The following is a 13,399-nucleotide window of genomic DNA, read 5'->3' as shown; positions in this document are numbered from 1 at the left end:
CTACTATGCAATATATGTTAATGTGAAATTATCTTTTCTAGCTATATGGAATACTTTCAACCACTTTCAGGGATACTGTTGTTGTTTTTAAACAGCAATAAAACCCAACAACCTGCAATGCAATTAAATGCCATCATTTTTTTTTCATTTATATGCTACTTGAGGGATTCTTCAAAACATACCTCTCAACTTCAGTGTTACTTCATGGAAAGTAAAGATTTTTTCACATAAGTCTAAGTCCTTAATCTGCATGCAGTTTGTTGTTGGGAGACAATGTATCTTACAGGAAAAAAATGTCTGTCTTCTTGGGGCATTTAATATTGTGAGAGCTTTACCAACACTGCTAGAGCCAGTCAAATAATTGCATGGGTAACACACGTAGTAATAGCACAAGTAGCTGAATGATTGAATGTGCTTAAAGTATCCGAAATACCACTGTCTAAATTATACTGAAGTATGCTCTGTTCTTTATATGAAAGTGGTGAAGCGCTGCACTTGTACTTTTCCTTTAAAAAGAAAAAAAAATAACAAAATTCCATGGTTTTTTTTTTTTTTTTTTTTTTTTTTTTTTTTTTTTTTTTTTGCAAAATTGGGTTAAATTTTCATCACCAGTAACAAAATGGAGCAGATTTGTGGACTGGTACTTGCTTAACTTTTTCTTAAGCTTTTTCCCATTAGACTTTGTGCTGATAATGTGCATCAAGTCTCAGGAGTCTGCTCTCAAGCTGTGAAGTGCTAGGTGAAATTGCCAGCATTGGAACTTAATTTTATGGTACCTGACCTATTGTAAGGCTTGGGGAGTTTACTTAATACATTAAAGATCCTCCTTGAGAGTTTATTGTCTAAGTTAGAATTCTGTGTGTGGTTTGAAATTTAGATTGTGCTTAAGTAAGAAATGATGTGAAGGAATGTATTTTTTTCCTCCAGAGTTTACTTGCTAGCAGTATATGTGTACTGTACAACAGAATGCTGTGTGTTTTGTAGTGGCACAACCTACAAAAGTCTCCATGATAACAACAGTCCTCAGTTTGTGCAAATAACTTCTCAGATGATTCTGTCTTTGGAAAAATAAAATTGATTTGTTCAGATTTAGAACAGAGGAGTCCAAAAATAATGTCTTTTATAATGGAGCTCCATAGGGAGGCATTTCAACAGAAAAGATGCAGATGCTGCAAATGAAGCTTGGAAAATTGTGTGGGGGTACATTGTCTGGTGTTTTTTGCTTGCTTCACCTGACTGTAATAGATAAAGGGTAGGTTGTGATGTTTAATTTTAAAACCTTGTGTTTATGAGCTTGTTTTTCAGCATAGTCTTAGTTATCGTAAGAGATTTGACCTTATGGGCTTCACCAAAATGTTAGGTCTGTGGAAAGCTCTTGTAAAACAGGAGCTAAAGGGGGAGGAAAAAAAAAAAAAGGTGAGTGTTAATAACAGAGAAATATGGCTAAGAAAGCTTTGCAGTAGCCAAACTGGTATACTCCTATCTACCCAAAATTTGAGAAGATACAGACAGATTTAAATAGAAGAATTTAATTTACAATGACTTTTTACTGTGAATTTGAAAGAGGCAGACACCAAAGCATAGTCTCGAAAGACTATTTTTTATTGCTGCCTTCACTGTGTGCCAGAAATCAGATTCACTTGATCAAATTGCAGGCTTTTGCTATTTTATTATTTCAGATCTAGAAAAATTGAAGGGGTTTTCTGCATAAAATGGAAGGCATGCAGCAGAAACACGTGTTGTTCCTGTACTTTCACTAGGATGTTAGGCTCTACTTAGCTCTTGTGAGGCCCCATCTGCAGTACTGCGTCCAGGCCTGGGGCCCTCAGTACAGGAAGGACGTGGAGCTCTTGGAGCAGGTCCAGAGGAGGGCACTAAGATGATCAGAGGGCTGGAGCACCTCTCCTGTGAGGAAAGGTTGAGAGAAGTGGGGTTTTTAGCTTGGAGAAGAGAAGGCTGGGGGGAGAACTCACTGTGGCCTTCCAGTACTTGAAGGGAGAATATTAGCAGGAAGGGGAATGGCTGCTTATGAGGATGGATAGCGATAGGACAAAGGGGGAATAGTTTTAAACAGACAGAGATTTGGATTAGATATGAGGAGGAAATTTTTCACACTGAGGGTGGTGACACACTGGAACAGGTTGCCCAAGGAGGCTGTGGATGCCCCATCCCTGGAGGCATTCAAGGCCAGGCTGGATGTGGCTCTCGGCAGCCTGGTCTGCTGGTTGGAGACTGCACAGAGCAGGGGGTTGAAACCAGATGATCTTTGTGGTCCTTTTCAACCCAGGCTGTTCTATGATTCTTTGACTTGTAATACTATTTGTTAATAGTGCAGAGGTTAGAAGTTAATCGTCAACTAAAACCTCATAACAGGTCATTACACAGGCCAATTTCAATAGTAGTAGTTCAAATAGTAGTGATGCTAGTTAACGAGAGACGGAACTCAGAACAGTACTAACTTCAAACTGCTCTTGAAAACAGCACACGATTAAGAGTAGGAATGGTAGCTGGCCTGGAACAAGTAGCGCCCAGCTCCGACCAGTCCTAGCCTGCAGGCTGCGGTCGCACAGGTAACGCTGCCGCCGCCTGTCACGAGCGGAGCTGGGCGTGCCTTGCGGTTGCCATCGCTTGGGGCTGCGTGCAGGCATGCGGTGGAGCCCGCAGCCGGCGAGTGGGAACCGCAGGGAGGAACTCCAGGGCCGCGGGCACACGCACCGTCGCCACGGTCCTTTTCTCGCCCGCGTTTTTTCCTCCAAGTGAGATGTACGCATCCTCGCGGCGTTACGTAGAACGCGGGGAACCCCGCCCTCCCCTCAGCGACAGCCACCCCCTCCCCCACCTCGGGGAGGAAGGGCGTTGGCGCGGACCGCGCATGCGCGGCAGCACCGGCTCGCGGGGCGCCTCCGCCAATCGCCTCGCGGCTTCTTGCCCTGTGGCTCCGCCTCTCGCGTCGGCGAAGGACAAAGTCACCGCGCCGGGCCTGCGGTCAGCCTCTGCACCCAGCTGCGGCCGGAGCAGCGCTGCGCGCCCGCCGCCATCTTAGGAGGTGAGTCGGGACGCCCGGCCGGTGGGGCCCGCTGCACGCCTGGGGAGCTGAGCGGGCGCCGGGTGCTCGGCCGCCGGGCCGTGCCGTGCCGTGCCGGTCGCGAGGCCTCGCCGCCCCATTGCGTTCTTCTCGCCCGCTTCAGGTCGCCATGTTCTCGTCCATCGCGCCCCTCGCGCGGCTCAACCCCTTCTACGCGCCGCACTTCCAGCTGTGCCAGGATGGGCTGAGGAGGCGCGCGGAACCGGCCGAGGCGCCCACCACGCGGCGGAGCCTGGCGGCCGCGGCCGCTACCGAAGGTAAGAACTGGAGGGGAAGGTCGTGGCCGGGCCCGCTCCCCTCTGCCGTAGCGGGCCCGTGCCCGCTGGGGCGGGGAGCGGCCGGCGGCCGCTTGGAGGACGAGGAAGGGCAAGGGGGGGGGAGGCGCTGGCGGCCTCTTCCGCTCCCCGGCGGGGCGCGCCGAACGGCACCGCGCCTTCAGCGCCGCCGGCGAAGGACGCGAGAAGGTCCCGGATCGGAGCGGCGGCGTAGGCCCTGCTGATGGCTGCCCTGGGGCTGCCGGGTCGCTGCTTCTGGCCCCGCTAGGCCCGTAGACCCTCGCTTTTGCCTGCGGGGAAGAGCAGCGTACAAGTCTGCGGACGTGGATGGGTCTGAAGATCCTTTTTGCGTGTGTGTATTTTAGTCGCGTCTCGACATCCACACGCGTTGTAGGAACAGCTATTCTGTGTTGATATTTTTGTCTTTTTCTCCTTAGTAGTTTAGTAGATAGAGGGCATGTACGAGGTAGCTGCGAAAAGACACAGTGATGCTCCTTAGATTTAAGTCCAAGCCCTTCTTGCGGGTTACTTAATCTCTGCTGTGACTTCCAAAGGTCAGACCTTCCTGTAGTGGAAGTAGATGTGAAAACTCACGTTCCTATAAGCTGTCTATAGGAAAATGCCTGCCTGCTTTTATTAAAAATTCCATACTATAAAATCTTGACAAGATTTCTTTTGTAAAGCCCTGTAATTACTGACGTCTGTTAGTGCTGTTGTATGAATGTCCGTGTAGCATTTGAAAAAGACAGAACTGAGTGTTCGGTTTCATTGAATTTAAAGAAACAAACCTTGGCTTTCAGTAGTAGTAGCATTGCTCCTAGCTAAATAAAGCCCTAAATCACCATTCAGCATGCTAAATATATCTTGTATGTGCACTTATTTCTTAAAATTATTATGTTAAATCTTCATCCCTTTTGTAAGCAGATTAAGATATATATGTTTCTTTGTCTGTCCTGCTATTTTGTTAATTGGTACTCTTGATCTTTGTGTTGGGAGAGTAACAGAAGATATCTGAGCTTATGCAAGGTCACACAAAGTCATCAGTAGAACCCACAAGACCTTTCAAGTTCAGCTCAGGGCATCAGCCATAACGCGGCTCTTGGAATTTGTCCTTGTTAGTGGTTCAGATCTAAAGTAACAACAACAGCTATATTCCAGCTAGGATTATTTCACTTAACAGAGTAGACATGTTTTTGTGCTGTGCATTTATATTTCAGTAGCTTTAGTGCGTTTGTCGTAAGTCAGCATCTACTTATGTTAGGATGTCTTTCCTGTAATTTCCTCTACTGCCATTCTATTCTCAGGTAACAGTTTTTAAGGAAACATGGTTACACTTCTGAAATAGAAAATAAGGTATCTAATGTGATTGTCTTTTATTTTCCTAATACTACTCTGCTGCTGCAAACATAGGTACATGTAAAGAGTGTAAGCCAACCTGATAGTGGCTTGGTTTTCTGTGCTTTTGAATATCCAGTTGACCAATCCATCTGAGTATCATTGGAATAAATGAGATACTTAAAGCTCTACTTACCTGTATTCTCTACAGTGCTCTGCCTTACTGAGGAGTGCAACTTTTTAACAGTAAATTAATATAGAAAAGGGGGGTGTGAAAGGGCAGTTCAGGTGTCTTGGCAGTGTGGGAAGTACAGTACTGTCATGCTGAAGGCAGAAGACGTGGTTAGACAGAACCACCCAGTAATTCAGACCTGGAGGCTTCTCTGATTACACCTGTATAGACAAACTCATTTGTGTGTATTTAACCAGTCATTCTGATGAGTTTTAAATGGAGTATTTCTGCAGTCTGGAAAGCAGACAGCTTAACCATGCTATTTAGAAGTATGTGCAAGTCCTGGACTAACATATTTTCAGCTTTGGGTATTATCTCAGTTTAAAAAAAAAACTCTTAGGTTATACATTATTCTGACTGTTAATTAATTCCTGTCTTTAAATTTAAGCTTAATGTTGCGTCTCTGATTTGAAATGTGTTGTTATTTCAGAATAAAGAGGAAATGAATTTTTATTGTCTTACTGGTTAATTTTGAAGAGTAAGTTGAGAGATAAATGAGATGAAAGTTCTGGAATGTTTTGGGGAAGCTCTTTTACAATAGAGAAGTTGCAAGTTGGATAAACCTGTTAATGTTAATGGGTGATTAGCTGATGGTGTTGCGCATAATTGGAAACTTCATGTTCATGAAGAAATTTATTTAAAACAGGATGATTTCACACGGAGTACTTTATGGAGCAGTTCTAGTTAAATATCCATTGATGACGTATGGTCAAAAAGTTTCTTTGATTAACCTTTTTTATAACATTAAATGTGATTATTAAATCTAATAAAATTCTGAAATTTCATTTAACAGAAGCTGTTTAAATCTCAATTTCTGCATTTGAAAGAAAAAGTCATCTACATGAAGGATCTGAAAAATACCTGAAAAAATACTGTATAAAGGAAAAAAAATATCCAGTCTTTGACAGATCTGTGTGGTCTCTGCAATCAGTGTGAGAGATTTTTAAGCCATAGTATTTCATTCCTTTAGGTAGTAGGGGCTTAAAAAGAAGTTTTGTCTCTAGAATAATAAATGCTTGTTTTGCTTATTTCCTTGATACAAGAAGATGCTTGATGTTGCGGCTTTGAGTCATAATTTGTACTAGTAGATATGGAATTATTTCAACACAAATATGCTGTGAGCTATAACCTTTTTCATTACTTTTTATTTTTTTCAAAGAAGAAACTCATGTTGAATTGCCTAGAATCCAATCTTGACAGTCCAGAAGGTGTTAAGCGTAGGAGATTATTTCTGATATAACTCTGTAGTTAAATAGTATAGCGTGAAAAATTATTTGAATTTAATAATTTTGAGAAGATAGGTCTGAATCAATTTTGTTTCTTTTCTGATGCTCATTACCATGTCTGGTTGAAATGTAATTTTTTTTCCTAATTAGAATACAGCTGTGCATATGGCTCAGGCAGATTCTTTATGCTCTGTGGTTTCGGTGGGATTATTAGCTGTGGATCAACGCATACAGCACTGGTTCCTCTAGACCTGGTTAAATGCAGAATGCAGGTTTGTTCTGCATGCGGTGAAGTTGATAAAGTGTGTTTAGTGTGAGATAATTAATCTACTAATGAAATGGAAGCTTAAACTATCTCTTGGACATCATTCCCCAACGATGCATGAAGTTTATGTAAAAGCATGGTGTGTCTTTATGTTTTGCTGCAGAATACAGTTGTGAATATGGCTCGCTCAAGTTTTATGCTCTTTGTGGCGTTGGTGGGGTCCTAAGTTGTGGCCTGACACACACTGCTGTCGTACCTCTGGATTTAGTGAAATGTCGTATGCAGGTTCGTATTAACTCAGACATTTCTTAAACTTTTTCTGTACGTAGCCAGCATATGGAGAGTTCACAGTACCTTTTCTGGATGCCACACAGCAAATAAATTGAGTGCTGATTGTTGAGCTTAATGCTGTGAGGTTAACAAAATACCACATTCAAGGGAAGCAGAGTCATTTAGGCTAACCTGGGTAAGTTAACTATGTTCAAGATAAGTTTAGCATACTACGTTTCCAAAACTACACCCACCACAAAGTTATTCTGTGCTGACTGGTGGGCTGCTCTGCACAATTCACATATTTCAAAAGAAGGAATTTGTATCATTAGTGTTTTGAAGACTTAATTATGTTTTTAGCCTGAAGTGTTGTGCATGTTTAATTTGAGCCATTAACATTTTGGATATTGCTGCATGAGTTACAGCTTGGATAGTTTCTCATGATGACGTTTTCAGTATAAAAGGTAGAACTTTAAATTGTAAGGGTGTCAGTGCTTGTGTCTGGTTTCCTAGTAGTGATAGGAATGGTTTCTCACTGAACTGGAAGAAGTGAAACCTCACTGCACTTAATTTATGAATACCAACTCCAACATTAAAACGATCTGGTAAACAGCTGTGAGTAAAAACAGTAATGGGTTTATTCAGGCAAATCTGTGCCTCAAGAACATAGCAAATTAAAGCGCACTTGTAAATCCCTGGAAACGTACTGAAGCTATTAACACTTCAGTATTGTATAGACTGACACCAATTCTAAAAGTGGCAATTTTGTAATGGTAGAACTCCTGGAACAAGGACCAAACTACTAATTAATCAGAACTGTTAATCACACTAGGAGGACCGCCTGTGCTGTTCTTTAAAACTGTTCTTCTTGAGGGCCTTTAGCCCTCTAGAAGTTTGGGGGGGGGGGGGGGGGGGGGGTTGTGTGCTCAAGAGCATCTTAAATTCTGGTCTCAAAGTATTGATTTTGTAATGCACTGGGCAGACCCATGGTGCATCAGATGCAGGCAATGTGATGCCTTTTATAAATTTCCCTTGAGGCTCAGCCTCAATCTCTGTTTCTGCCATAGAGGAAAAGCTGTAGTTGCATACATGTGTTATTTCTGAAAGTGTAGCTTAAGTGAACTCTTCTGTTGTTACAGTCAGTGCATGTCATGAAAAGCCAAGATATGTAGTTTGACTTAGGCAAAGATGAGCTTCTTGGGAAGGAGGAGATTGATCACGAGTAAAGAGGGTGTAGCATCTCAAACAGTTCTCAATCAGATTGCAAGTTGGGTTATTGGGCAGAAGGCCTGAGAGTCACGCAGCGCTGCATATACCACTGAGAGCAAGACCTCATAATTCATAAGCTTCATTGGTTTTGTAGGTGTGTTTTACTTGGGCTTCTAGTCCTGGGCATCCTTTGAGATGAAGTTGGTTATGCTTCTCCTCTAGAGAAGATTCCATTTGGCTTCCAGTGTAACCTTGTAAAACCTGTCAGCATTTATCTTTTTACAGGTCCTATAAGAGAGCATGTTATTAATCCTCCCTAGATTCTCCAGAAAGAAAACTGTTTCCTGTCCTCACATGTACTTTTAAGAAGAGGTAGTCTCCTGTGTAGATGATAATTAGACATGACTCTGAAATGAATATAGTCTAGTTTTACTGTACCCAGTTAAATATTGAATGTTCTGAAATTGACGTGTTTAGGTAAATTAGTGGATTTTCAGTCAGTGGATAGGCTGCAAGTTAAAGAATTAGTCGCTGCCGTTTCACACGCATGTCCTTTGACTGTCTTCTAAAAGGATATCTTCCTTTTCATCTTCCTGGGGAAATGCTGGATGAAAACGAGTATGAAAGGCAAGTGGACATGACTTAAAATCTGTCAGAATGACATGCTTCAGAGTTTCTGTTAAATGAATTGTTTGCTTTCACGTGAAACAAATAGTCTGGTTGGCCTTTATTCTAAGATCTGATGCTTAGAGTACCAGATGACCTCCAGAGGTCTTTTCCAGCATCAACGAAGGTTTTTTTGTGTTCAGAAAATACTTTGAATGTAGCCCTTACTGCAAAATCAAAGTACAAGTGCAGAAGTTCTTTACTCTTTGATCTACCTATCTTAGTCTAATTGTTTTGAGGGATCAAACTAATAGTGGACAAATAACCTTTTCTGTTTAAGAATCAGGGGAATCTTCAGGCTTTGTATTTGGTGTAGGTGTTACATGTAGGGTTGATAAGATTGTTGATAAAAGCTGTCAAGATTTTAAAGAATCTGATCTAAACAAAATTATACAAAAATAGTGCTATCAGTGTTAGTGAGTCTCTCCTATGGACAAAGTCCTACTTGTCATGTGGAAAATAAATACAAAGCAAAATTGAGGCTGCTTGTTTCCTGAGTATTGAAGAACATACTGACTATTTAAAGTTAGGGATTGAGACTAGCAAGTAACCCTTGCAGTTACATTAGTGTAACCTTGTGGTGATGATGTTGTCCAGGGGAATCCAGCTGTGTGAGGAATTCAAGAATTTTCTATTCCAATTGGAGGTGTGAGAAAACAATGTCAGATGTCAAGCAGTTAACTGTCTGTTCTGTTTAGGTTGATCCACAAAAGTACAAGAGCATCTTCAATGGATTTTCAGTGACAATCAAAGAAGATGGATTTCGTGGCTTGGCTAAGGGATGGGCTCCAACTTTTATTGGATACTCCTTGCAGGGGCTTTGTAAATTTGGTTTCTACGAAGTTTTCAAAATCCTGTATGGCAACATGCTGGGAGAGGTAAGCATTAAGTACATTATGTGAAACTGTGCATCAGCAACGTAACAGTACTACTAGGAGAGAGGAATCAGGAAAAGTACAATTCATTAATGAAAATACGTTTAATTCACTTCAGGAAAATGCCTATTTGTGGCGTACTTCGTTATATTTAGCTGCATCTGCCAGTGCAGAGTTTTTTGCTGACATTGCTCTGGCTCCAATGGAAGCTGCTAAAGTTCGCATTCAGACACAGCCTGGATACGCTAACACTCTGCGGCAAGCGGTACCTAAAATGTTTGGAGAAGAAGGCATTTGGGCGTAAGTTTTTAGTGTTCCCTTATTTTTTTATTTTGACTTGAATTCTCATTTTTTAAAATATTTTTCCTGACAAAGAACCGTTGCTAAAATTAGTAGTGGCTTTAGCTTACAATACTTGTTGGTCTTTCTAGTTCAGGATAACAACTTAACGCAGTTAACATAAGGGAAGCTGTGCTGAGCTGGCTGTTAGTTCCACATGCTCCTTAGATCCATCTTTGTGAGTATCTTTGTGCTGAGTTCTGCTGGATAACTTCAGTTTCTAGCAGTTCCAGTCGAAGTTGCTCAGCAACTTTTTTGGTTGTACAGTCGAAGATGCTTGAGTCATTGGCATGTGAGAGAAATATAACTGCATGTTAGCTTTCTGTTCTGATAAAAGTGACTGTAAATACATGAGTCATTTACCGCTATCAGGACGTGGCTGGTATGCAGACATTGAACCTTGCTGCACTTGTAGTAGCCGTGCTTCATTATTGCAGTGCATTGTGATCTGAAATGTGACAACAAAAATAGCTGTGCAGAGTAGGGATCAGTTAAATTCCTGTTTTGCTGTTTGCAGGTAGTGCACAGAAATGAATAATAGAAATATGTTCCTGCTCCATAGGTATTGTGGCAATTTGACCTTACAGTGTCAATCTGTTAGGAATTGTTTTGCTGATAGCAGCAGTAAGATAATGATTTTTTTTCAGATTTGAAGTACTTCTTCAGAACTACAGATAATCAAACAGTTTCTCTTCTTGTTAAGTTTCTATAAAGGCGTTGCTCCACTATGGATGAGACAGATTCCATACACAATGATGAAATTTGCCTGCTTTGAACGTACTGTTGAAGCTCTCTACAAGTATGTTGTTCCCAAGCCACGAAGTGAATGTTCAAAAGGAGAACAGCTGGTAGTCACATTTATTGCAGGCTATATTGGTAAGAAAACTTTAAATCCTGCTCTTGAAAGCCACACATTTTTCTCTATCTCAAATAGATGTGAGAGTGAGGGAATTTGCATGTAACTTCAGCAAGTGCAGGTGAAAAGCCTGGATTCAATCTCTGATTGGAATGAGTGCGCCTGTAGTAGGATAGTACTCTCAGTTATTCCTGTGTCTGCTATGTCAGTGCCTTAGTTTAGAAACAACAGCTGGTTCAAACAAGAAAACTTGCATCTTTGCGAGGCTACAAAAGAAACAGGAATGTTGAAAGAATGGTAGAGAAATCTGAGTGGAAGGGTGATTGTGCATTTGCAAAGATTCAAGATGAGTTTTCTTTTGACAGAAGGGGCAGGGGTAATTTAGCTGGTTGAGGTGTTTCCTAATAGTCATATAACCCTAATAAGAACAGACTTCTTTAATATCAGGAGACTTGATGTATCTCCTGTGCAGTTTGTTAGTGATCTAGGGAAGGTGTTAATTCAGTTGGCTATATTTACTATGCGCAGTAGTGATGCAGATAAAACACCACAGAAGTGATGTCAAATTATTCTTTCAGCTGGTGTGTTCTGTGCAATCGTTTCTCATCCTGCTGACTCCGTGGTATCTGTGTTGAACAAGGAAAAAGGCAGTTCTGCCTCACAGGTTCTTAAGAGGCTTGGATTCAGAGGTAAATACAAACCTTCATGCATTTTGGGTTCAGTGTCTGTGGTCATTTGTGTTCTGGAGGGGATTTCTTCTTTCCTGGTTTCTTCTGCTCATGGCTTGTATTTTTGTTCTGCAGGTGTCTGGAAAGGTCTGTTTGCTCGTATCATCATGATTGGTACCCTGACTGCGCTACAGTGGTTCATCTACGATTCTGTGAAGGTTTATTTCAGACTTCCTCGTCCACCTCCACCTGAAATGCCAGAATCTCTGAAGAAGAAGCTTGGTTTAACTCAGTAGACACCTCATGGACTGACTTCGCTGGCTGTCCAGTGATGAGTTTCATGAAACTTTTATATATTTGACTATGTGGAAAACAAACTCTATATGGTGTTATTATTGGCTGTACCCTCATCCCACATGAGGGTTTAAATTCTACCACTGTCATTGCCTGAAATAAATGAGAAACAGAGTGCTTAGTGTCTGTTTACTACTGCATATATGAGCTTCATTTCACAGCAGCAAATGCCTCAGATACTTCCCAAAATGAAAAATAAAAAATAGGCCTTTCTGCACTTCAAGAATTAGAATTGTGAAACGGCAGCAGCAAAGTAGGCTTTCATTGTTCCCAGAGTAGGGCCAAGGAACCTCATGCAGTATTGCAGAAACTAACTGCAGCTGTACGCTTTTTTCCAGTCCTGTTTCACCAGCTGTTTCTGCAAAACAGATTAATTGCAGTGATTGAGATAAAAATGCAGTCTGGTAGGACATCCCAGTTACAGCATCTGCGTTCTCCATAGATTTGAGGGAGAATCTTACACTACTCAGAACTCTCTGCATTGGAGTAGTCACTGCAATGCAAATTATGCTTACTTGACTAATTTCTGCTTCTCTTGGCTTTGAACTGCACCAAAGATGATGTTTTGGCTGTACTGTGGAATTAAATTGCAGCAGCTACTTTAACAAGAGCAAAGCTGATGTAATAAAGTTTCTCAGAAATATTCAACCACTAAAAGATAATAAAAAATGGCTTGTTTCTTCTTGGAGGGATTGAACATGCCAACTTTTTCTTAACTTTGGTATTTCTGTAGTTTGATTTACACTCTTGTGCCCCCCTGCCTTTTTTTTCGCTTAATTATGTTAATACTGAGTTTTGGTTGAACCATACATTTCTGAATGCCTGATTTTGAACCTTAATGATTTGAGGAAATCTTAAGCTTGTAGGCATGCAAGGAGAGAATCCTGAAAATATTTTATTAAGGCAATGAATTTTGTTTGTTTCCAGTATTTAATGTAAAAGATGAGCATGCTGCCTTTTGAGTTTCAGCTGTACAAGAGGCAACACTCGAATCACACTAAGTAAAATTCAGAAAATGCCTAATAGTGTATTAAGGGTTCATCACCTCCAGCATTACTTTGTTCACTTAGTAGAGCTGGAGCATGTGTCCTTTTTGCAGAACTTCCATATGTTGCCTTTCAGCATTCAAGCTGCTGATGAACAGTCTGCTCTGTTGGAGTAGCATAAATAGATTGACCACATCATCCTATTGAGGTCTAATATTTCTGCTACTATTTTACATAGTATTGAGATCCCTGCTACTTCGAAAAAAGCCCTCTGACTTTCCAAGATTTTGGGATGGTTATGCTAAACAAGTAAGCTAGCCTTTATTTCCTTTCTAAATGAGGAGTAAAATCTAAAACGGTTTCCCTTTTCCAATGACACTAAACATACATTCTTACAGTGGTTGGTAGCTAACAGCATTATACTGCAAAGCCCAATTCCCTAAGTCTAAATAAAACACTTGTGTGAAGTACTTTGGGTTGAATTTCAGGGATAAAAGTACATATATCTTGTTGCCCCTGTTGCTGGTAGGAAGCTTTGAAGCTATTTAACAAAACCTGCTTCTAAGAGTTTTTTGGAGGAGAGCATTAACTACAACCTTGATCTTACATCAAGACCAGCGATGCTAAGTAATTTTAGAAATTGCCTTTTGTATGTGGTTCGACTTAACTGGTAAAAAAACATAGCATCTCTTGTGCGCTGAGTAGCATAGCCTGTTTAAAGGCATGCATCAACCCACTGGACTTTACTAAAAAACATA

General features: G+C 41.2%; 1 protein-coding gene across 2 annotated transcripts; it reads left to right on the top strand.

The window, feature by feature from the left end:
- Positions 1 to 3,194: 3,194 nt before the first annotated feature.
- Positions 3,195 to 11,764, top strand: SLC25A3 (solute carrier family 25 member 3; the record flags this gene model as incomplete). Of its 2 annotated transcripts, none has more annotated exons than XM_079540627.1 (7): positions 3,195 to 3,342; positions 6,582 to 6,703; positions 9,262 to 9,441; positions 9,557 to 9,738; positions 10,481 to 10,653; positions 11,212 to 11,322; positions 11,437 to 11,764. In XM_079540627.1, the coding sequence occupies 7 exons, from the start codon at positions 3,195 to 3,197 to the stop codon at positions 11,595 to 11,597; spliced, it is 1,077 nt and encodes a 358-aa protein (XP_079396753.1). In that variant the 3' UTR covers positions 11,598 to 11,764. The 2 variants fall into 2 exon arrangements, with proteins under 2 accessions (XP_079396753.1, XP_079396754.1); XM_079540628.1 differs by lacking the exon at positions 6,582 to 6,703 and adding an exon at positions 6,304 to 6,425.
- Between the last annotated feature and the right edge of the window lie 1,635 nt (positions 11,765 to 13,399).

The sequence above is a fragment of the Tetrao urogallus genome (genome assembly GCF_951394365.1).
Source record: "Tetrao urogallus genome assembly, chromosome: 1".
Lineage (NCBI taxonomy): Eukaryota > Metazoa > Chordata > Aves > Galliformes > Phasianidae > Tetrao > Tetrao urogallus.
This window is presented reverse-complemented; position numbering and strand designations above follow the sequence as displayed.